The sequence below is a fragment of the Colletotrichum higginsianum genome, chromosome 3 (assembly GCF_001672515.1).
Source record: "Colletotrichum higginsianum IMI 349063 chromosome 3, whole genome shotgun sequence".
Lineage (NCBI taxonomy): Eukaryota > Fungi > Ascomycota > Sordariomycetes > Glomerellales > Glomerellaceae > Colletotrichum > Colletotrichum higginsianum.
In genome coordinates, this window is record NC_030956.1 from 5,799,985 (window position 1) to 5,820,081 (window position 20,097).

At 58.3% G+C, this 20,097-nt stretch overlaps 6 protein-coding genes across 6 annotated transcripts; 2 read left to right on the top strand and 4 right to left on the bottom strand.

Moving 5' to 3' along the window:
* Window positions 1-276: 276 nt before the first annotated feature.
* On the top strand, window positions 277-969 carry CH63R_05301 (uncharacterized protein; the record flags this gene model as incomplete). The annotated part of the gene is made up of 1 exon (XM_018300276.1): window positions 277-969. The coding sequence occupies one exon, from the start codon at window positions 277-279 to the stop codon at window positions 967-969; it is 693 nt and encodes a 230-aa protein (XP_018161522.1).
* A 723-nt stretch (window positions 970-1,692) lies between these two features.
* Window positions 1,693-3,639, bottom strand: CH63R_05302 (uncharacterized protein; the record flags this gene model as incomplete). The annotated part of the gene is made up of 2 exons (XM_018300277.1): window positions 1,693-2,754; window positions 2,872-3,639. The coding sequence occupies 2 exons, from the start codon at window positions 3,637-3,639 to the stop codon at window positions 1,693-1,695; spliced, it is 1,830 nt and encodes a 609-aa protein (XP_018161523.1).
* Window positions 3,640-5,071: 1,432 nt separating this feature from the next.
* Window positions 5,072-6,658, bottom strand: CH63R_05303 (C2HC5 finger protein; the record flags this gene model as incomplete). The annotated part of the gene is made up of 1 exon (XM_018300278.1): window positions 5,072-6,658. The coding sequence occupies one exon, from the start codon at window positions 6,656-6,658 to the stop codon at window positions 5,072-5,074; it is 1,587 nt and encodes a 528-aa protein (XP_018161524.1).
* Window positions 6,659-8,679: 2,021 nt separating this feature from the next.
* On the top strand, window positions 8,680-10,004 carry CH63R_05304 (Malate dehydrogenase; the record flags this gene model as incomplete). Its single annotated transcript, XM_018300279.1, has 3 exons — window positions 8,680-8,724; window positions 8,986-9,103; window positions 9,166-10,004. 3 exons carry the CDS (start codon window positions 8,680-8,682, stop codon window positions 10,002-10,004), a joined length of 1,002 nt encoding a protein of 333 aa, XP_018161525.1.
* Window positions 10,005-10,708: 704 nt separating this feature from the next.
* Window positions 10,709-15,233, bottom strand: CH63R_05305 (Cation-transporting ATPase; the record flags this gene model as incomplete). The annotated part of the gene is made up of 3 exons (XM_018300280.1): window positions 10,709-11,243; window positions 11,306-14,379; window positions 14,457-15,233. The coding sequence occupies 3 exons, from the start codon at window positions 15,231-15,233 to the stop codon at window positions 10,709-10,711; spliced, it is 4,386 nt and encodes a 1,461-aa protein (XP_018161526.1).
* Window positions 15,234-15,851: 618 nt separating this feature from the next.
* CH63R_05306 (uncharacterized protein) lies at window positions 15,852-18,713 on the bottom strand (the record flags this gene model as incomplete). Its single annotated transcript, XM_018300281.1, has 1 exon — window positions 15,852-18,713. The coding sequence occupies one exon, from the start codon at window positions 18,711-18,713 to the stop codon at window positions 15,852-15,854; it is 2,862 nt and encodes a 953-aa protein (XP_018161527.1).
* Between the last annotated feature and the right edge of the window lie 1,384 nt (window positions 18,714-20,097).

Genomic DNA, 20,097 nt, shown 5'->3' on the forward strand with positions numbered 1-20,097 from the left:
GTCTGCATCCTGGGACGATCGAGTTACTTAAGACGTCGTGTGCCCCTTCGTTCTTCGTGACGTCTTTTTTTCGTTTCTCCTCCCACTCAACCAACATTCACTCATCAAATCGCCTTCGCCTCACATACGAAGTGTACTGACACACTCACGCACACACACACACACACACACACATCACACACCACACACATAAAAGAACACAACACGCACTCAAACCATACAATCATCCACCAACCAGTGCGTTACATAGACCAGAGCTTTACCTCAGTCGCCCCAATGTCAGCACAAGAGTACTACGGCGGCACCCGCCAAAACACCCACACCCCGGGCGGTTCTTCCTCCCGCGGCAGCCAATACCTCTCGGCCCCACTCATAGACAAAGCCGGCTACCGCCCGCGCTCCGCAAGCTCCGACCGCCCTCGCTCCGGTTTCTCCTCCTCCTCCTCCTCCCACCACCGCTCCCGCTCCACCGGACCCGCCGGCTCCGACGCCCAACTCGGCGGCCAGGACGGCGAGCGCGGCCTCGTCTCCACCATCGGCGGCGGTGCCGCCGGCGGCTACGTCGGCAAGAAGTTCCTCGGCGGCAAGCTCGGCGCTGTGGCCGGTGCGCTGGGCGGCGCCGTGGTCGCGAACAAGATCGAGCACAGGCTCAGCGGGAGCCACCACGGCAATCAACACGGCCACCACCACGGCCATCACGGCCATCACGGCCATCATGCACCCCCGCCTCCGCCGCCTCACCACTACGGCGGACGCTACGGCCACCACGGACACCACGGACCCCCGCCCCCGCCCCCGCCTCACTTTGGCCCCCCGCATCACGGAAGTCACCACTCGTCCGGCGGCTTCAGCGGCCTGGTCGGCTCGTTAATGGGCGGGAAGAAGCACGGCGACGGGCATCACAGCCCGCCCCACCACGGAGGCCACCACGGAGGTCACCACGGAGGCCACGGCCACCATGGCTGGTAAAGCCTCTTGATAGCCTCCTCTGCTCCTTTTTCTTTTTTCCTCCTTCTCCTTCTTCTTCTCTGATTACGACCGGCGTTTGGGAAAGGGAATGAGACTGTACTTGTAGTAGTCATGGTTTTGTCTGTTTTTTTGCTATATACCTGCATGGTTTCGGATCAAGTCCATGTGTACCGATTTTGGGAACGGATGGGATTTTTGGGTAGACGCCAGATGGGCATCGCTGCCGATTCTCTATATAACTCTGAAGAGCGTCGCAAGACGCGTGTAAATCATACTTGTATTTACTAGATTTTTGCAATCAAAGGGCTGTCTTTGTTCAGAAGGGCCCGTCATCCCATGCAATGATTCAACGTTCGATGCTATTGTGGCCGCGGCCATGCAATGCAATTGACACCCTAGATGAAAACTCCGGTATTCAAACCCCGTCGAGGCTCGCGGCCTCTGATGCTCCCAAAACGAGCCCGCTCTTCGTATGAGGCGGGACAACCCAAAAACAGACAAACAGTAAAAAGATATGCCTTTGTAACAAGAGCAGCCTGCCCGTCAGTTGAACTTCGCCCAATGTGCAGCGATGTATACGCATCCCAAAGAAATTAAGTCGTCATCATCATCGCGTTTGTCCAATAACCCCGGTGGGCTTCGTAAAAACACAGCGCGGGCCCATGCAATCCGTCCCAGGTACGTTTGACCCTCGATCGTATCTCCAGGTCACTCCCGTTACAATCAGACGCCGACGGGGCCGCCGACGGGGCCGCCCCCTTGCCTGCTTCTCGCCGGGATCTGGATCTCGCCGTCATCGTCGTCTGAGCTGTCCCCAGCTTGGGCGGCCTGGTCAATCATCCGCTCAATGTCGGCATCCGCCAAACGGGGCCGTGGTCGTGACGTGCTGCCAAGAGCCGCCGGGAGGGAGAGCTGAGGACGTAATGTGCTGGGCCGGGTCCCCGCAGAGAAGCTCGCGCTGCCGTTGATTCGTCTTCTCACGGGGCCGCGCGACTGGGGCGAGTCCATGTCGACGTCCATGTCGCTCACGGCCGTCATGCCCCCAGGGCTCCTCTCGAAACCGACGCGTTTTTGTGCTAGGGGCCGCTGAGACGGCAGGCTTTTTCGAGGCGGCTGGGAGCTCGGCAAGGCGTGGCGGCCCGGAATGTTGGATGCCATGGACGACAGATAGGTGTTCTTCATATTGGCCGAGTTTCCGGGGCTGCTCATGAAAATGAGAGATTCGATGGCGTCCTGCTCCCTAACGTTTTGGTGAGGTGAGAAGAGGATGGGATCGATGAGCGGAGTCCGGCCTAACCTCTGATTTGGCGTTGCATTGTTGTTCTGCTGGCCGGGCGTGTGCGGCGACGCGCTGTGAGAATGTGAGAGGAGGGTCGGGGTGTAGCGAGGATTCGAGTTCCGGCGCGGGTTGGCCATTGGCCTTGACGGCTGGATGGGAGCCGGCGGCGCGAGGGTGGGAGCGTTCGCGGCAGGCGCCGGTGCTGGCGGAGAGGTTGAGTTGTGGGCAGATCTCTGGGTATCTTTCCAGAAGGACTCGTAGGTCGCCGGGCTCGGATTCGAGCTCGCCGTGGTGGCAGCGCTGGCAGCACTAGTAGGTACGTAGCGGGCCATATTTGCGCGGGGACTCGCCGACATGTCTTGGCGGCCATGTAATGTTGAATGGCTCGAGGCCGGGGAGGCGGCCTGGGAGGCCATGGACTCGACCTCGTCTATCGAGTTAGACTGCCAGCCGTGGTTTACCTTGAGCATAGCATATGACAGGCGCGTCTTAAGGTCGGTGGACCACTGGAATGATCAGCGCAAGTGCCATATATACGCAAGATGCCATGGGGAGAGGAGGGGAGGGGAAGGACCACTACTTACATCGCCCATACTGCTGGCTGTCGTGGAGGCCATACTCACGGTACTCGTGTTCCTGGAATGGCCCATACGAACAGGGGAAGTGTGCTCCTTGAGAGCGCCATCGGCCATACGCTTGCGGGCCGTCGCCAAAACGTTGTCCTCGGCCAGTTTGTCCTGGGCGGCGGCGATATGGGACAGCTGGAGTAATTGGGACTCTTGGCTGGAGGTGTGGCCATTAGGGTTTCCTCCTGGCATATCGCCCTGGCTGGCGGGCGGCGTAAAGACGTTGGCAGTCTCGGCGGACACTGTAGAATCCTGTGATACAGAGGAGGGGCGGTCGCGGTGGGAGTCGGAGTCCGCGGCAGCAGAGGTAACAACAAGTGGTGTTTTGGTCGTTGATTGGGCGTCTATTGTGCGGGCGGCATCGTGCTGTTGCAGTTGCTGTTGTTGTTGCTGCTGCTGCTGTTGGCGCTGCTGCGTTACAGGCTGGTAGAGCTGCTGGTAAGGATGTTGGTAATTGTGGTTGTGGTTGTGGTGGTTGCGGTCGCGGTCGTCATGGACGGCGGTGCGGTGATGGTGTGGTGGGCGGAGGTGATTCGCAGTCGCGTCGCCCGAGGTTGGTGCGGCATCTGGGCCGCTGTTGAGCGCGTCGTCGGTTGAGGCGGTGGCCGGCTGCGGGCGGGACGAGTCGGGCAGGGCACGTCGAGGAGGCTTCTCCGACAACAATGCCGCATCTTGCAGGGCCGCAGACGGGTGCATTTGGAAGTGTTGTCGACGGTCGGGGTCGTGCATGTGGCCCAGCCGCGGTGGGATCGAGGCGGAATCCATAGAGGAAGGCGGACAGCGCACAGCGTTGGACATGCGCCGGATTGAAGCAAGCGACAACAGCGACAGAACGTCTGAACGTGCACGTTTGTCTGCCTCTATGACGAGCGGCGACTGTTGGAAGCGCGCCGTTAAGGATGATGTGCGGCTACGAAGGCCGCGGGGGAGGGAGGCTTGAGAAACAGAGGGACGGTCGTGGAGGAGTGATGGTGAGCGAAGTCGAGCAGGAGAGAGAGGCTTGCGACGCTGAGGAGGAGGATCGAGGTGGTGGAGCATTGGAGCGAGGTGGTCACACAGCCTACGGGTACAGGCGACACGACGCTGGCACTGGCCGCTGAACTGCCCTGGCTTTCTGTAGGGCGATTCGCTAAGGATAGGTATCTTACCTGCCAACCAAGGCAGCGAGGTACCTGGGCACGGGGATTATCAACGGGCGGGGAGCCACTGAGCCATTGCTGGTGTCTCGGCTGGCGTGTCTTGCGGCGGCATCCCCCGCTGTAACAATGGCGACTGAGACCCCCTGTCACTCACTGACCCGCGACCCCTAAAACCACGCAGCTGCTCCTTACTCTGACCTTCTAGTGTATCCGTGGAGCCCAAGTGACCCGCATCCCCCGGTCAGATGGTTTATTGAATGGAAACTGTGCGGTTCAATAAGCGTATCTCAGGCAAATGCGATGGGGGTAGGTCCATGGAAGGAACGACGCCCATGAAAAGGTCCCGCCCCTGCGTTCTGGGGCTTCGCAAACAGAAAAGAAAAGAGGAAGGGAAAAAACGTGACTGAAACCGACACGCCAAACCTCCCGCTCGGCTTGACTCAGCAGGTCAAAGACACGAAGTCACATGACCATGTATCTACGTGACCATGTACCTAGGTACCCACCGAGGTATCTCACTTCACGCTCCCGCGAGGGCTGCACAACCTCACAAAGGTTGCCTCTCAACGGGCCATGTTTGCTTTTTCCCGACTTCAAACTTGCTCTTCCTAGCCCCCTCTACACCCGTCATTGGGCCGTCCGCACTTGGCCCCTGAATCCTCCGTGTTGGTTGGTGACCACGGGCCCATGTCTGTCCGAGTCAAACGGCCGATCCGGCCACCAGACATCAGAAATCTCCGTAACATACACATCTTAGTTGGGAGCCCTTTATGCACCCTTATATGTACCCCGCGATAGAAAAGTCATGTCTCATTCAGGTCGTTACACAATCCTCGAATTGTCGTCCTCGTCCAGCCATGCCATGTCGTCTATGCGCCTCTAGAATGCACCTCCGTCTAACACAATGCCTTGTTCTTTGGGTGTCCATCTACACGCCCTCGTCGTTGGCATGCTGGTGTAGTCTCAGTGACAGTGTCTGTCTCATCCATCAGGCATTCCAGCAACAGCATCATGCCCACACTCCTGAGCCATCGTTCTGCCGACCGCCGACCGCCGACTCATCCGCAATCTGGCTCGTCCGCTGTGGTCGAGTGCCCGTGCGCACCGCCGTCCAGGATCACCGCCTCGTTGTCCTTGAAGTCATCCTGTACTCTCCTCCACTGCGTCTTCTTGTCCTTACGGCCCTCGAGCTGCGCTGCCTTGTCCTTGCCCTTGGCGTCCCATACTGGCTTGATCAACCCGCCCAGCAATGGGTTGTGACTAAACGCGCCGCCCCCGCCGCCACCGCCGCCATTACTTCCGCCCTGCTTCCGACTGCCGACGTAATCGTTCTCGTCGACGTCCTCGTGGACCACGACATCCTCTCCTTCCGGCGTTGTCGGTCGCTCCACAGCCGCCATCTTCCGGACTACCTTCCCGCCTACTACGTCGATGCTAACCACCTGCCGCCGCTTCTCGTACTCGGGCCGCGCGTTCCACTCAATCTCGCGGAGAATCTTCTGCTGCCTTTTAAGCTCCCTGGCCCTATCCTCCGGCGTCGACCAGATGTTGCCCCCGCTGCCCGCCATGGCCCCGCTGACGTCGAAGTCCGCCGCTTCGTCCCGCACCGTCGTTCGTCTGGCGTTCTGCGCCTGAAAGTTCAGCAGCTTGTCGCGATGCTCCCGCGCCTTGCTCTCGGCCTCGGACATGCTGCTGTTGTTGTTCTGGCTGAACGGCGCCGGCTTCTTGCTGACCTCGGCGCGCTTGTGAGCCTCGCGGTCCGCCGCCATGCGCTCGCGTCCTCTCTCCGACTTGAGTTCCCTGATCATTCCCTGGACATCCTCCGACGATAGGAGAGGAGTGCCGCAGAAAGTGCACGGTCCCAGGCCCTCCTTGACGCAGATGACCTTGCCACAGGACTGACAGTTCGGTGCCGCCGTCTGGAGCGGGTGCCGCGTGGCCACGCAGTTGCACCTCCTCGCCTTAGGATCGTCGCCCATGGTGGGGTTTGTCGTCAGCTCCAATGAGCGAATCGCCGCGTCCAGGTCGTTCAGGGCCGTTGATGCGCCTGCCATAGGCGTACCGCCAGCAATCGACACCTTTGTGGGCTTGGCCGTCGGCTTCGGCGTCGACGATCGCGAGACGGGGTTCGACTTGGGCTTGGCCTTGTCGGATATCAGGTAGCCGGCGGCCGTCCTCTGCTGCTGCGGGGGCGGGTTTGCGCTTTTGAGCGATTGTTTGAAGTTGGCCGATGTGCTCGCGCTGCTCTCCGCGGGCTGGGTGGGTTTCTTTCCGCCATAGTATTCTTCCTCCCGGTCCTTCTTGCTGTAACTAGCCCCCGGCGGAGGTGCGGCGTCGACCTGTCTCGCGGCCGGGGTGTGTAGGTTCGACTGCTTCTTCTTTTTCGGGCCGCGCGATGCCTTGGGTGCCGGTGCCTGGGCGCTCGAGCTGTTTGACGATGGTGCCGGGGCCGGCGCCGTAGGCTTCGTGTCCTGCCTTCGCGAATTAAAGGAGGAAATAAACTCGACGGCCTGGGGTGAGTCGCCCAATAGGTTGTTGAAGTGCTCCGCGGCTTCGGTCTTTGAGAGGGTGGTTGCGTAGTCGAGCACCTGTTTCAACTCCTCCTCGGGGAGGGGGAGAAGACGAGATAGTTGCACCAACGACATGTCTGATCCTGCACCGTCGGTTCTCGGTGGTTCCCTAGTGGTGGCAGACGTTTGGGTGTGGTGTGACGCGGAAGAGATTGAGTGTTGGCCACGGCGAAATGATGACGAGATGGAAGGACGGAAGTAGCAGGCATCTTTTTGAGGTGAGCTAGCGCCACAAATCCCCCGCGACGGCTGGGATGGCGGTGGGGGCACCGCTGTGGCTGCCTACGTCAAGCCCCGCCGTCGCCGAAGAGTCACTCGGCGTGCCGGATCAATGCATTTGTGAACATTTAAGAGCTCGAGATTGATTCCTTGGAGTTACAGATAGAATGTTTAAATTGAATAGGACTTGATGGCACTACCGGGTCTACAACGAGGCGCAAGAATTCATAAACTTGCATACGACACGTGAGCACCCGCGTGTTAGTTACACTTGCAACTCGTGAATTTCCACGGTCGTTGTTGTTGAAGTTGTTTCCATACATCGAAAACAGGGAGCTACCCACATAACCTAGGGACATTAGGTGACGGGAAAAACGCAAGAACGACAGACAGGTCGAGCAGGCGGCGGCGGTAACGCCATCATAGTCAGACCGATGCTTTTACTAGCAGAACCAGCCGTGCTCCTGCATCGTTCAAACGCCCACATCGTCATGAGACCGGAGATACTCACAAGCCGGGAAGTGCCAGTCGGAGACGGACGGAAGTCGGCTACAAGGGGCGGGCCGAGAAGACAGGCCATGGGGTCATGAGTCGGCGCCGGCGGCGGGGGAGCCAGAGATTGCTTTCCTCGAGACCCGACCCGGTCGGCAAGTAGGCAAGCATCAGAGGCGAGGGCGGCGGTGCGCCTGAGACACACAGCTTGGCTTCTTCAGATGGTCCGACCCGGCATTGCCCTGCATCTGTCAAGTGTGTCTGTTTGAGACGGCGTCGCATGAAGCCGGACGGTTCTCGTCGACAATGTAACATGTTTTCCGACGGATGCTAGGGAACCCCGGAAACGAAGACGAAGATGGAAGGTTCGTAGGTCTTGTCCTATCCGCAGGTTGGAAGATCAGCATTCCTCCCCGCCAGAGATGCATCGACGCCCGTAACCCCCGGGGCGAGGGAAGCACTTGACGGAGCCAACTGTGTGCAAGTTCCGTCAAGGGTTGCTATGTCGCCGTAGACACCGCATTCAGCAAGTATGCCGCCATCTCTCCGTCCGAGAGTTCCTGCGTCGATGTTTCCCAGAGCAGGACACGTTTGGTGATGCAGCCACAATGGAAAATAGAAGTAACAGGATGCAACGAAGGCTCAACAGAAGGAGAGCGAGCAGAGAGCTGTTCGCGGTACGTATCGACTCCGGCGTTTCCCCGTAGAGTCCCCGGCAACTCACTGCGCTTGGTCCGAATTGAGGTTAGCGCTGTTTACTTGGAGTGTTCCGTCTCATCTCTCATCGCGATCGAGAAAGAGACGAATAGGTGTGGGAGAAGGGACTGAGGATGTTGTGGAGGTGGGGAAAAGAACACAAGGAATGAATGGAAAGGCAGCCTCAGGATCATCATCTCAATCGGTGGTTTTGTGCGTACAGAGTATTGAGTACATGAAAAGCGTGTGAGTTTGCGGGTTTGTGAGTGAGTGACGACCTACTGACGACCTACTGACTGAATTGAATGACTAAGGATTGAGTCCGACTGTCGGGCCAGCGAGGTTCCAGCGCTCCACTCCCTGGCGGCGCCATTTCTCCCCAGCAACTGGGTGGCCGGCCGCCCCGTCCCATCTTTTTTTCCCCCGGTTCTCACTAGCACCACCACTCAGTTTGCAGCTCAGGGTGTCCACAGTCCACACAAGGCCGCATCTCTCCCAATTCCCGGCGCCCGTCCGTCCTTTGCTGTCCTGTCCTGTCTGTCCCGTTCCCCGTGGCCAAACTTATTTCGCGCGCCTCTTAAATTTTTAACCTCTCTTCCTTCCCTCTCACCCACCTTCCACCAACCTACCAACCTACTCAATTGTGTCCCATCTACCACCCTCACACACAAACCCCCTCCGTCGCAAACATGTCTTTCGTCCAGCGCCGCATGTTCTCCGCCTCGGCGAGAAGCGTACGTTCAATACACCCCCCTCTCGTCGTCATCGCTGTTGTCCCCCCTCCCCTGTCACGCGGTAGCTGCCGAGCTCAAAGCTTTCCTCCGACTCTTCTTCCGTACTTCCGAGAAGCCGACCTCGGGGGGAGACGAGGCAGAGAAAGGGAGTGAAAGAGATCCCAGGAGAGGGAAAGCTCAAGCTTTGTCATACAACCCGACGTGTCCAAGACAACACCAACAACAAAGCACTCCAGCGCTGACAAGATGCCTTCTGTATAGCTCTCCAAGGTCACCGTCCTCGGTGCCGCCGGTGGCATTGGCCAGCCCCTCTCCCTGCTCATGAAGCTCAACCCCAGAGTCACTGAGCTCGCCCTCTACGACATCCGCGGAGGCCCTGGTACGTTCTGAACATGCTCTCCCCACCCAAGACACCAGGTGAGACTGACTCTTCTCCCCCAGGTGTCGCCGCCGACATCTCCCACGTCAACACCAAGTCCTCGGTCAAGGGCTACGACCCCACCGCCACTGGCCTTGCCAGCGCCCTCAAGGGCGCCGAGGTTGTCCTCATCCCCGCCGGTGTTCCCCGCAAGCCTGGCATGACCCGTGACGACCTCTTCAACACCAACGCCTCCATCGTCCGCGACCTCGCCAAGGCCTGTGCCGAGTCGTGCCCCGACGCCAACATCCTCGTCATCTCCAACCCCGTCAACTCCACCGTTCCCATCGTCTCCGAGGTCTTCAAGGCTCGCGGCGTCTACAACCCCAAGCGCCTCTTCGGCGTCACCACCCTTGACGTCGTTCGCGCCTCCCGCTTCGTTTCCGAGATCAAGGGCACCGACCCCAAGGACGAGAACATCACTGTCGTCGGCGGCCACTCGGGCGTCACCATCGTTCCCCTTTTCTCCCAGAGCAACCACCCCGACCTGAGCTCCAACGCCGAGCTCGTCAACCGCGTTCAGTTCGGCGGTGACGAGGTCGTCAAGGCCAAGGACGGCGCCGGCTCCGCCACCCTGTCCATGGCTTTCGCCGGTGCCCGCATGGCCGAGTCCCTGCTCCGCGCCTCCCAGGGCGAGAAGGGCATCATCGAGCCCACCTTCGTCGACTCTCCCCTCTACAAGGACCAGGGCATTGACTTCTTCTCCTCCAAGGTCGAGCTCGGCCCCAACGGTGTCGAGAAGATCCTGCCCCTCGGCAAGGTCGACGCCGCCGAGGAGAAGCTCCTCGAGGCCTGCTTCGCCGACCTCAAGAAGAACATCGCCAAGGGCGTCGCTTTCGTCGCCCAGAACCCCCCCAAATAAATGTGCAATCAAGCTGCCTTCCAATAAGGGGCGAGGTGCCGATTTAATCTAGGGGAGGGCGGAAACGTCTTCTTGTTGTAGTAGTAGTAGATGGGGACCATGGTTGAGTAGGGTTGGAAACACAAATAACTCTCTCTTCTCGGCGGCCCAGCTCGACGGAATGATACCTCACCAATTGCGTTTGGGCGTGTGTACGGCTGGGAGGGAACAACGGGTAGAAACGGAGGCGCAAAAAGTCGTGCTTTCCTACTCGCGGCATCGACTTTAGGTCTGCCTCTGTACCATAAATTTCAAACATGCTTGACTTGATGTCTCCGGCCCCTATGTAAATCGATTTGCGAGATACTCGACTGAGTTTCAACGTGCGGAATGGTGGCCGGAGACTATTGTCCGAGTTCAAACAGTCACCCTACCATGCCTAACCGGTATACGCATTAAAGTGTGTGTAGGTATGTGTGGGCAGTATCGTTCTCGATCTGTCCGTCCTTGTCCTTCCTTGCCTCACAGAGAGAGCACTTGACTACGCACCAAATTCAAGGCAATACACACATGCACGAAGGGCAGGGATGCACAGTCAATAATCTGCTAGTCGATATGTACACTTCTTCAACGATCAACTGTCATCGTACATCTCTCTCCCCTTTTATGTCTTCTAGCTTCTTTCTGTCGAAACAATACACTTCAAATCTATCGCCGGCATCTGCTTACTGCCTCCGGCCCTGTCTCCACGCCTCGAGCTGCTGACGGCGCTCCTCAACCTTGCGCTCGAACTCGGCTACCTTCTCCAGCCGCTTTTGGTCCTCCTCCTCCTCCTTCTTCTTCTGCACTGCCTCCTTGCGGATCCGCTCGCGCTCCAGCTGCTCGGGTCGGCGCGCCGCGATGTCGCGCGGGCGATAATCCGAGAAGAGGTGCTTGAGGACGACCTCAATCACCCAGCAGGCGGCGTAGTCAATGACCATGATGCCTGTCATCGTCGTCTTGAACTCATCGCTGAAAGGCACCAGCTTCATCTGCTCGTTGATCTCGGGGATGAACTCCATCGAGCAGGAGAAGGCCAGGGCCGACACACCGACGATGCCGTAGAACATGCCCTTGTTCTCGCGAAGACCCTCGCGGAACGGACGTCCCTGATAGTTGATGGCGAAGGTGCTGATCTGCTGGATGAGCTGGAGCAGATACACAGCGCTGTTGAGCAGACTGGGGGCGAACTCAGCCTCGAGGTCAACATCACCAGAGCGGCTGCAGGGTTGTTAGTTTTTACATGAACATACAATCTGGGGAAAGAGGTAGCGGGGACTTACGGCTCAAGTCTGTCGCAGAAGCGGGCAATGTAGATCAGAGTAACGACGTGGACGGCGAACTGTCCCAGAATCGAACCAATAATGTAAAAATTGAAAATGTTGGGCTGGGGTCGTTCCTTGGACAGGCCCTCGACCACGCGGGCACGCGAGATGGAAAGGAAGCAGACGCTCATCAGGATACCGCTGATGGTGTACTGGCCATCGCCAAACTTAATGCCCTCGAGGTACAAGACACTCAAACTGTAGGCACTGATGAGACAGTTGAGAGCGAGGATCTTGTAAGTCTGGATGGTTGCAACAAGCGTGCAACGGCCCTGGCGAATGATGTTCGGGACGGCAATGACGTTGCGCAGCTTGCTCGTGAAGGGAGCGGCAACGGAAGCATCGCCAAGTTTCAGAGTGGGAGGCTCGTCGTCGCCCAACTCGTTCTCCATCATGCTAGACGTCATCTTGTCGGCGAAGCTGGCCGCGTTCGCAGCAGCCTTGGCCTGACGAGCAGCCTTCGGGTCGTTGTTGTTGAGGAGTTGCTGGGCACCAGGAGACGTGACGGTTTCGATGGCGCTGACGCCGTTGGCCTTAAGCCACTCCTCGGGGGTGATTTTCTTCCTCAGCGCCTCTCGCTCAACAGCCTTGTTGAAGTGCGGGTTGCTAGTGCCAGGAGGGTACAGGTGGGCGATCATGACAGGGACGGGGGGTGCAGGCTGGTTGAATCGCTTCATGAGGTCGACCTGCTTCTGGTAGATCTCCTTCATCTTGGTGTTGCGGGAGTGCTCGGCAATGCGAGTGAGATCGTCCTGAGTGCCGTTAAGAAGAGCGATACCAATGTGGGCCTGCTTGAGAGCGCCGACATCATTGGTTCCGTCACCAGCCATCAGAGTGTAGTATCCCATGTCTCGGAGACCAACGAGGATATCTTCCTTCTGCTTTGGCGAGACGCGCGCGTAAACCCAGGTGTGACGGAGAATTTGTTGCCAGCCGACCTGGTCCCTGAACTTGGCCAGGGCGTAGCCCGTCACGCAGAGGTCGTTGCTCTCGATAATCTTGGGGTCCAGGGGCTTGGTGGCATCAACCGGGATGATGATCTTCTCGTCGACACTGCGCCATACGAGCTTGTCGCCACCCTCGTTGTCTTCAGGGGCATCGAGAATCAAGACGTCACGGTCCACAATCTCAACATCTCTCGCGACATAGACAGCGGTGAGAGGGTTGTCTCCGGTAATCATGACGACGCGGTGGCTGCTCTCATTGAGCATCTGCACAGCCTCCTTAGCATCGTCCTTCAAAGGGCATGAAAGGACGAGGAAACCGGCAAAGGTAAGCCCAGCCTCCACGTTCTCTCGCTTCAGGTCGTTGATCTTGCTGCCTCCGAGCTCGTTATCCACAGTGAGCTGCTTGTAGGCGAGGGCGAGGACACGTGAGCCACGGCGGGTGAAGTACTTGTAGGTCTCTTCGTAGTCGGCCGGCACGGTAGACAGTCTCTTCATGATGGTCTCCGGGGCACCCTTGACACCGACAAAGGTACCGCGAATCCGGTTGCCGAGCTTGTCCGCGCCGTTGACAGTCGCAACGGCACTCTGCCTCTTGAGAGCGGAGGAGAACTGGAAGCGGCGCTTGATCTGAACAGTTCCACTGACGCCAGTGGCAGCAGCCGTGGCAGGCTTGCTGGCAAGGGTATCGTTTCTTCCCAAAGTCCAGCCAAGAGATGTGAGAGTAGCCTTCTCCATGGGGTCACCAACGACTTCGCCCTCATCGAGCTTGACAAGCGCGTGTGCAGTAGCGAGGACCAGGGTAGTGTCCAGACGGATCTGGTCGACCGGCGTCATTTGGGAGTGGGCGCCGTCAGTCTCACGGGGGGTATCTGCGCCGGCGGTTTGACCTAGTCCAAGGCCAGCAATGCCCTCAACAACCAAGTCCTCGCCAGTGAGAGTACCCGTCTTGTCAAAGCAGGCGATGTCGATGCGACCAGCAAAGGGAATGCGGAACGGCTCGGTGCAGAAGATGGCGTACTTGGCCAGGGCTGCCAGACTGGTGTTGACGGCTAGACTGAGCTCCATGGGCAGCTCGGGGGGCACGACACTGGTGACGATCAAGACACAGTCCAGAAGAAGCTTGGAGCGCTTGCGGTCCTTCTTGACGCCCTCGTCCCAGACGTACCACGAGGCGGCGATCGCGAAAATGAGGAGGAACAGGATGAAAAGCAGGGCCTCGACGTTGTTGGCGGACACGCGCTCGGTGGAGTAGATCATGGTGCGGACCAGGCTGCCCTGAGACGTCTCGAAACCGGTTTTCTGAACAATGGCCATGGCGCCGTTGTCGGGGGGAGGCGGCACACCGGAGGCCAGCTTAGGCTTCTCCTCGTCCGGGTTGCCGTGAGTGATCTGTAAGACCTTGGTACCACCCCAGAGGAAGGCATTCTTGTCGAGACCCTCGGGCTCGAGATGGGCGTCGGCCGGGCGGAGCTGGACGGAGTCCTTCAGGAGAGGCGTGCTCTCTCCAGAAAGCATGGCCTCGTTGACAATAGCAGTTCCTTCAACGAGCAACATGTCGCAGGCGACGCCGCTGTCCTCCTTGGTGCGCCCGACAGAGACGAGATCGCCGGGCAGGAGCTTGTCGCTCATGATCTCGGTCCACTTGCCAAGACGGTAGACGTAGACGTCGTAGGGCTTGATGCTCATGCCGCGGAACTCGTTGAGGGTGCGCTGGCGTTGCCAGACGACGGTGCTCTCAAAGGCGACTAGCATGAAGAGAGTGAAGAGCGAGTAGTACCAGTACTCATCAAGCATCCAAAGGCCGACGCAGAAGATCTGGAAGACGAAGAAGGGGGCGACGGCGTGCTCCTTGAAGAGCTCGGTGAAGGTAGGCACGGGGATGTCGAAGGCATTGGGGCCGTAATGCTCCTCGATTCTCGTCAGCTCGTCCTGGGTCGTGATGCCCCTGGACTGCTGGTAGCGGCCGATCTTGGGCTTGGGCTCGGCATCGATATCGTAGGCTAGGGTTCGGAAGGACTTGTCCTCGGGGTAGTAGATGAAACGTCGCTTCTGGAACAGAAACGAGGTGTTTATTTTGCCGCCGACCTGTGCATAGTGTTTTGTTAGAGTGAGTGTATCGCAAGGAGCGGAGGAGACGTGGGCGGACGCGCAGGGCAGCTTACCTTGTCGCGAACAATGTTGCAGATGTCGGCAGAGCCGGCGTTGGCAACAGGAATGACCTTGACCAGCTCGGCCTCGTCAATTGACTTGGCGCGGGTGGCAGTAAAGAGGGCCTGGAGGTTGACACTCCAGTGAGTGCTCAGCCACACGAGGGACTGGAGGGTGACGATGGAACCAATCCAAACAAAAGTCCATTCCTCGGAGGCGATGTGCTTCTCGTAGAGTTCGGGAGTGAGGTAGTAGCGCAGGAAGATGGGCCAGAGGATGGCAAAAGGCCAGACGTAGGCGTGGAAGTAGGTCGGAAGAGGCTTCCAGAGCTCGGCCACCCTGATCTGGGGGTTATCCACGAGCGGCGCCATGATGGACGATCGTGGTGGGCGCGCGCGCGCGGAGGGAACGACCGCTCGAGCGACTGGACACGGCGGAGGCGATAGAATGGGTGGATGAGTTATCGTTTGATCTAGGTCCCCTTTTGCATCGATGGTTTGTTGTTTTCTTCGATGCTGATGGAGAAAAGCAAACCCAAAAGAGATGGAATTCGCAGAGAGTCCAAGTGACCCGTGGCAGAAGGAGGAGGGCTGCTGGTGTGGGGTCTCTCTCTCTTTCGCTCTCTTCTCTTTCGCGTTGCTGGCGGCGGAGAATACGACGGGGGGGGGCGGAGAGGCAAAAGAAAAAAAACCCGAAGGATGTCGAAACGGCAAGGTGGTTATCTGTCCAAAATGCACCTCGCGATGGCGAACTGGGGCACAGTCGATAGGTACTTGCACAGGTAGGTACATACCTACCTAGGTAGGCACTTGGGCAGGGACTTTAGGTACTTGAGTAGGTATGTAGGTATCTTAGGCGGCAGCAGGCCACACACGCTGTCGCTACTAATCACAAAGTCGACTGGTAGTGGACCGTAGCACTAGATTCGTCCCTCTTTAGGCACTTCATCCGACCTCGGTGGAGTGTCCGCCGCCGCCCGCGGTGGACATAATCGTTGTTCCGTGCCGGCGTTCTCGGTGCACTTGTGTGCTTAGATAATACACTCAATCCACTCTCCGATTCCGACTCTCTCACCGAGACTCTGGTACTGCATCCCTTTAATTCTCTCCATCCACAGGATCAAGATCCGAAACATGCAAGGTGCCTGAGATGAAAACAAACGTTGGAAAAGGTAAATGCCTCGATGGAAGAAGGAAAAAGAAAGAAAAAAAAAGTCTTGATTGGAGGCTAACTAGGCCTTGGTATAAGTAAGATGTGTCTGGGAAACCCCGTCTCATCGCGTGGCTCTCCTTTGGCGGTATTTGCCATATTCGCGTAGTAGATATCATCCAATGTGGACCATAATCGTCAAGTCGTGCAACATGGATATCGTGAAAACTTCATGACCCCTTGGCTGCCGCCTCCTTTTCTCAACCCTCCGTCGCTCCCGCGATGACGCTTCTTCGGTTGCCCCGTGCCGCCGGCCAGTCCTCGTACGTGGGCTCCTGGGATGGCTTTGGCGGTTTGATGTAGGCCGAGATGCGCTTCGAGACGCTTCCCTGACGTTGCAGGGATTCTCTCCTCTTGTCTGTCCCGACACTGGAGCTATGTGCCACGGTCGGCTGGCCGTAGAACTCGGGCGAGGTCACCTTGCGCTCCTCGAAGGCCGTTCCGAAGGACATCATACTCGCCCGCTTCCCGTTGCCGACCGAGTAGTACGCGCTGTGTCGCTTGTTTTTGGTATTCATGTTGTTGTTACTGCTGCCCCCATACGGCGCCGTCGCATTGACGGTGCCGGCGTATGCCGAAAAGGGGTCGATAGCAGGTTGGACGGAGCTCCAGGGGCCATTGCTGTAACCGTAATGACCGGAGCGGCGAGCAAGGTTACGCCACATCTGCGCGTGATGTTCACGTTCGGCGACCTCGGCATCTGCCAAGAACCGCTCAAAATCCGACATCTCCCGCGCGGCGGGTTGTCTGCTCTGCGAGTCTTGCCGAGACAGAGGCCGGGCGTAGAACGACGTGGGACGCGGCGGTGCCGGGGACGATACTTGCTGCGGCGTCTGGCTCGGGGGGTCAAAGGGCGCTTCCATCTCGACAGGTGAAGCTGACTTGGGAGGTGTGAGTTCTCTTGCGTGAGGGTCGGAAACGAGGTTGAAGCTATGGCGCTGGGAGGACCTGGGGCGCGAATGACTTCTTGCTGCAGGTGCCTTTCCGTTGGACGACGAAGGGGTATTTGAACCATCTCGCAGCAGGTTGAGCTGATGCTGCCACGAGTCGGCAGTCGCCGGCTCCCTCGTGGTAACCACTTCAACCTCGCTACTCTTGACGATTTCGAGACGCCGGTGCAATTCCATCGGAGACGGCGCCTCGTACTTTGTTGACGAAGGCAGGTCCCGTGACCCGCGCTTCTCGGCCTGTTCAGCCGATGGCGTCCGGTGCCTACCTGTTTCTTTCTTGTAAGGTTCCAACTCCGGCTCCGGCTCCGGCTCGTCGTCCTCTTGAGAATTAGCGGCGACTGTAGCCAGGGGGCGCAAGACGCCGTTGTGCAGGTCATTGCCAAGAAAGAAGCTGTGGCGGTTGTGGCGTGCTGCGTTGGTCGTGCGCGAGAAGTCGGCGGCCGCGTGTTTCGGTACATATGCCGCTCGAGGCGCCGACGATTGCGCCGGTGTGTTGGTCTTGGCCACACAGTCATCGTCTTGGCCAAAGTCATTGGCGCCGGCTCTCGACCAGAAGCGCTTGCCGTAACTAGGTTTCGAACGCAGTCTGGGTTCGGCCGGCGACGGCGACGACGGCGACGCCGACTGCTGGAGATGTTGCTGCAGGTGAGAATGGGACTTGGATTTGCGTGGGACGGCGGCGCCGGCAGTTGCGGTTATGGCTGTCAACGCTGTCTGCGGCTTTGTGACTTGTCGTAGGAATCGTGACTTTGGCGAAGGTCGCATGTCTGGTGAGGCAGTCTCGTTTCTCGATGTGCCGTGTGTCTTTTGCAACGACCGGTTCTGCGGCGGTATCTGGCGCTGCTCGTTGGCCCCACGAATCGCCGCCGGGACAGCGTCAGGAGAGCCCTCCATCTGCTTGTCAGCGCCGGATGGACAACTCGTATCGTCGTCTATGCTTGCAGTGGAAACCAAAGACCTCTTCTGGTTGTCGGTGGTGTCCTTCTCCTTGGGAACCGTCAATCGCCGTCGCATCAAGCGGCCAAACAAACCCGGACCTTCTATACGCGCCGGAGAAGATGTAGCAGTTGATGACGACGCGGTGTCTGACTCGAGGCTTTGTGCCGCTGCTGCGCCCGTGGCGCCACCCGTGACACATGCGGCAGTCGAGGGATAGCTTGTCGATGGTGACAGCTGCAACGGCTCGTTCTCGTCGAGCCCTTGCAGCGGTGCGACGACACGACCGTTGCCAATGTGACCCTGGATCAGGGCCTGTGTATTGTTGGTGACAGGGGGGGCTGGCGGCACTCTGATGGTGTTCTGTGGATTGTGGAGCTGGGGACCATGTCGTCGCATCGGGGGTTGCATTGGCAGGGGTCTCTGTTCTTGATGCTGCTGCTGGCGAGAAGGCGGCGGCGTTGGTTCGGCTGGGGCCTGGGGATGATGATGATGCTGCTGCTGCATCGGCACAAACTTGCTGTTATTGCTGAGCCCGTGTAGACTGAGCCGCCGATTGAGGAGCCGGCTGAACACGTTCTTGACTCCCGCCACGGGTTGTTCCTCGCCGTCTTGCTGTTGGCTTTGCGGGTGTGGCTGCTGTTGAGCCCACCGCTGAGAGGAATTCCGATACGAGGGCGACGTATCGAAAGAGGCGCTTGCGGGCGCTATCATTGACGACGGCCTCGGTCTTGATCGGGAGGGAGGGGAGTTTGGAATAAGAGGCAGAGGAGCAGGACCAGAAGCATCAGGAGCAGCATAAGCGGTTTCCGTCTTATTGAAGTGTTTCGACAAACGGCGCTTGATGTTGGCTGAGTTTGTCGAGTCGGCCGCGTGGTCTGCTCGACCCAGGTCCTGGTCCCCGTCCTGCTTCCCGCCCTGTTCGGTCTCTTGCTGATCTTCCAGCGTTACCGTTATGGCGGTATCTGGCCGCCAACTCCACCGATTTCTAGACAACCGGCGCGATGAGACACTGGTGGCGGTAGGTTGCAATCTCGAATCGTTTATAGTGTCGACCTCGTACAAGTCGGGCTTTTCGGGGGAGCGGACGAGAGGTAGCTGGCTCGTCGCCACATCATCTCGGGCTTGAGGCTTCCACGGCCCCCCGGACCATGACCAGCGATTGCGATTGACCATCTTATACACGGCAATTCCACAGCGGTGTTCTCGCTGGACCGTTTCCCTGAGCCTGTCGGCTTTTTTAGGTTCGTTCCCAGACGTCCAATCCCGTCGAGAAGTGCACCACCCAAACCCTCTCAGCTCAGCCAAGGAAGCCGTCTGTATTTGCGGCCGATCCGAAGGTGCAGGAGGGGCTTGTCGGAGTGACAGTCGGCAGCCCAATCAGCAGAGCCGAGACGAATTATTGAGGGCCGAGACAGGGACCAGAAGGAAGAGGAGGCGTGTCAGCAGGGGAACTTGGCTGTCTGAAAATGGATCGAACGAGATGATGGACCGAATAAGTACGCGTGAAGGTCGGATGCGAGAGGGAGATATGTGACTGAAAAACCAAGGCCCACGGATCCAACAATAGGCAGAGATGGTCTGGAAGATACCTCGAGGCGTCGAAGCGGGACGGGACTGATGCTATCAGCGACGAGTCTTCTTCGTTTTCTTCCTCAGATGGACAAGTACTCGGCAAGTACCTACACATCGGGTCTTGTATGTAGGTTGCCAGCCGTTTCCCGCTTATGTCGCGCTGGCTCCTGATGTGACAGTATGCACTATAGATTTTTTTCCAGCGGGCAGAACAACTTTGGCGGTACATGGTTGGTGTGCTTGGTGTACTCGACGATGGAAAACAATCGACGAGAGAGCAGTAGCATGGTCACCGGACAACAAAGAGAAGACGAGCCCGTGTTGGGTGGGCTTTGACATCTCGTTTGAAGCGCAACAGAAGCAGAATCAGATCGGCAGCATCAGTCTCCTGAATCGTCCAGGCGGCGGGATACCGGAGGATGATTGTGTGTATGTAATTGGACACAAAGGCGAGTGAGACCTTACCCCTTCGCCTTCGGCCAGCGCCAACGAGACAAAGCGGCATTTCGCGCGGGCAGCAACTGCGAGCTAACGGCCCCAGCCCAGCGTCAAAGTGTTCGTTAGCGTCTTCAGGAGAGCGTCAAGACGAAGAGAAAAATGCAGCAGCTCCGTGTACCGCCGAGTGTACAAGGCGTCTACTTGAGGCCATGCCTGTCTGGGAAGGTTAAGAGAGATGCGAAGGGTGTGCCTAAGACGTCATTAAGGTGTGTCTGCCAGTCTGGATGGTCTGGTCAGCGTAGTCTCCATTCGTATTGCGTCTTGAACCCGCGCTCGGGTAGGCCATCGGACAACAAGACGAGTTATGCTTGTCAGATTAAGAGGCTCACCAGAATCCTTCATCGGCGAAATCTCGACTATTGCCGCAGTTGTGGTGCAGTTGAGCCGGAGCACCAAACAAGGGCGAATACCAGTGAGGCCCGAATATGGGACATGATCGACCATGATGTCTACGAGGTAGTAGCATTGCTTGACGGGGTGCGCCGAG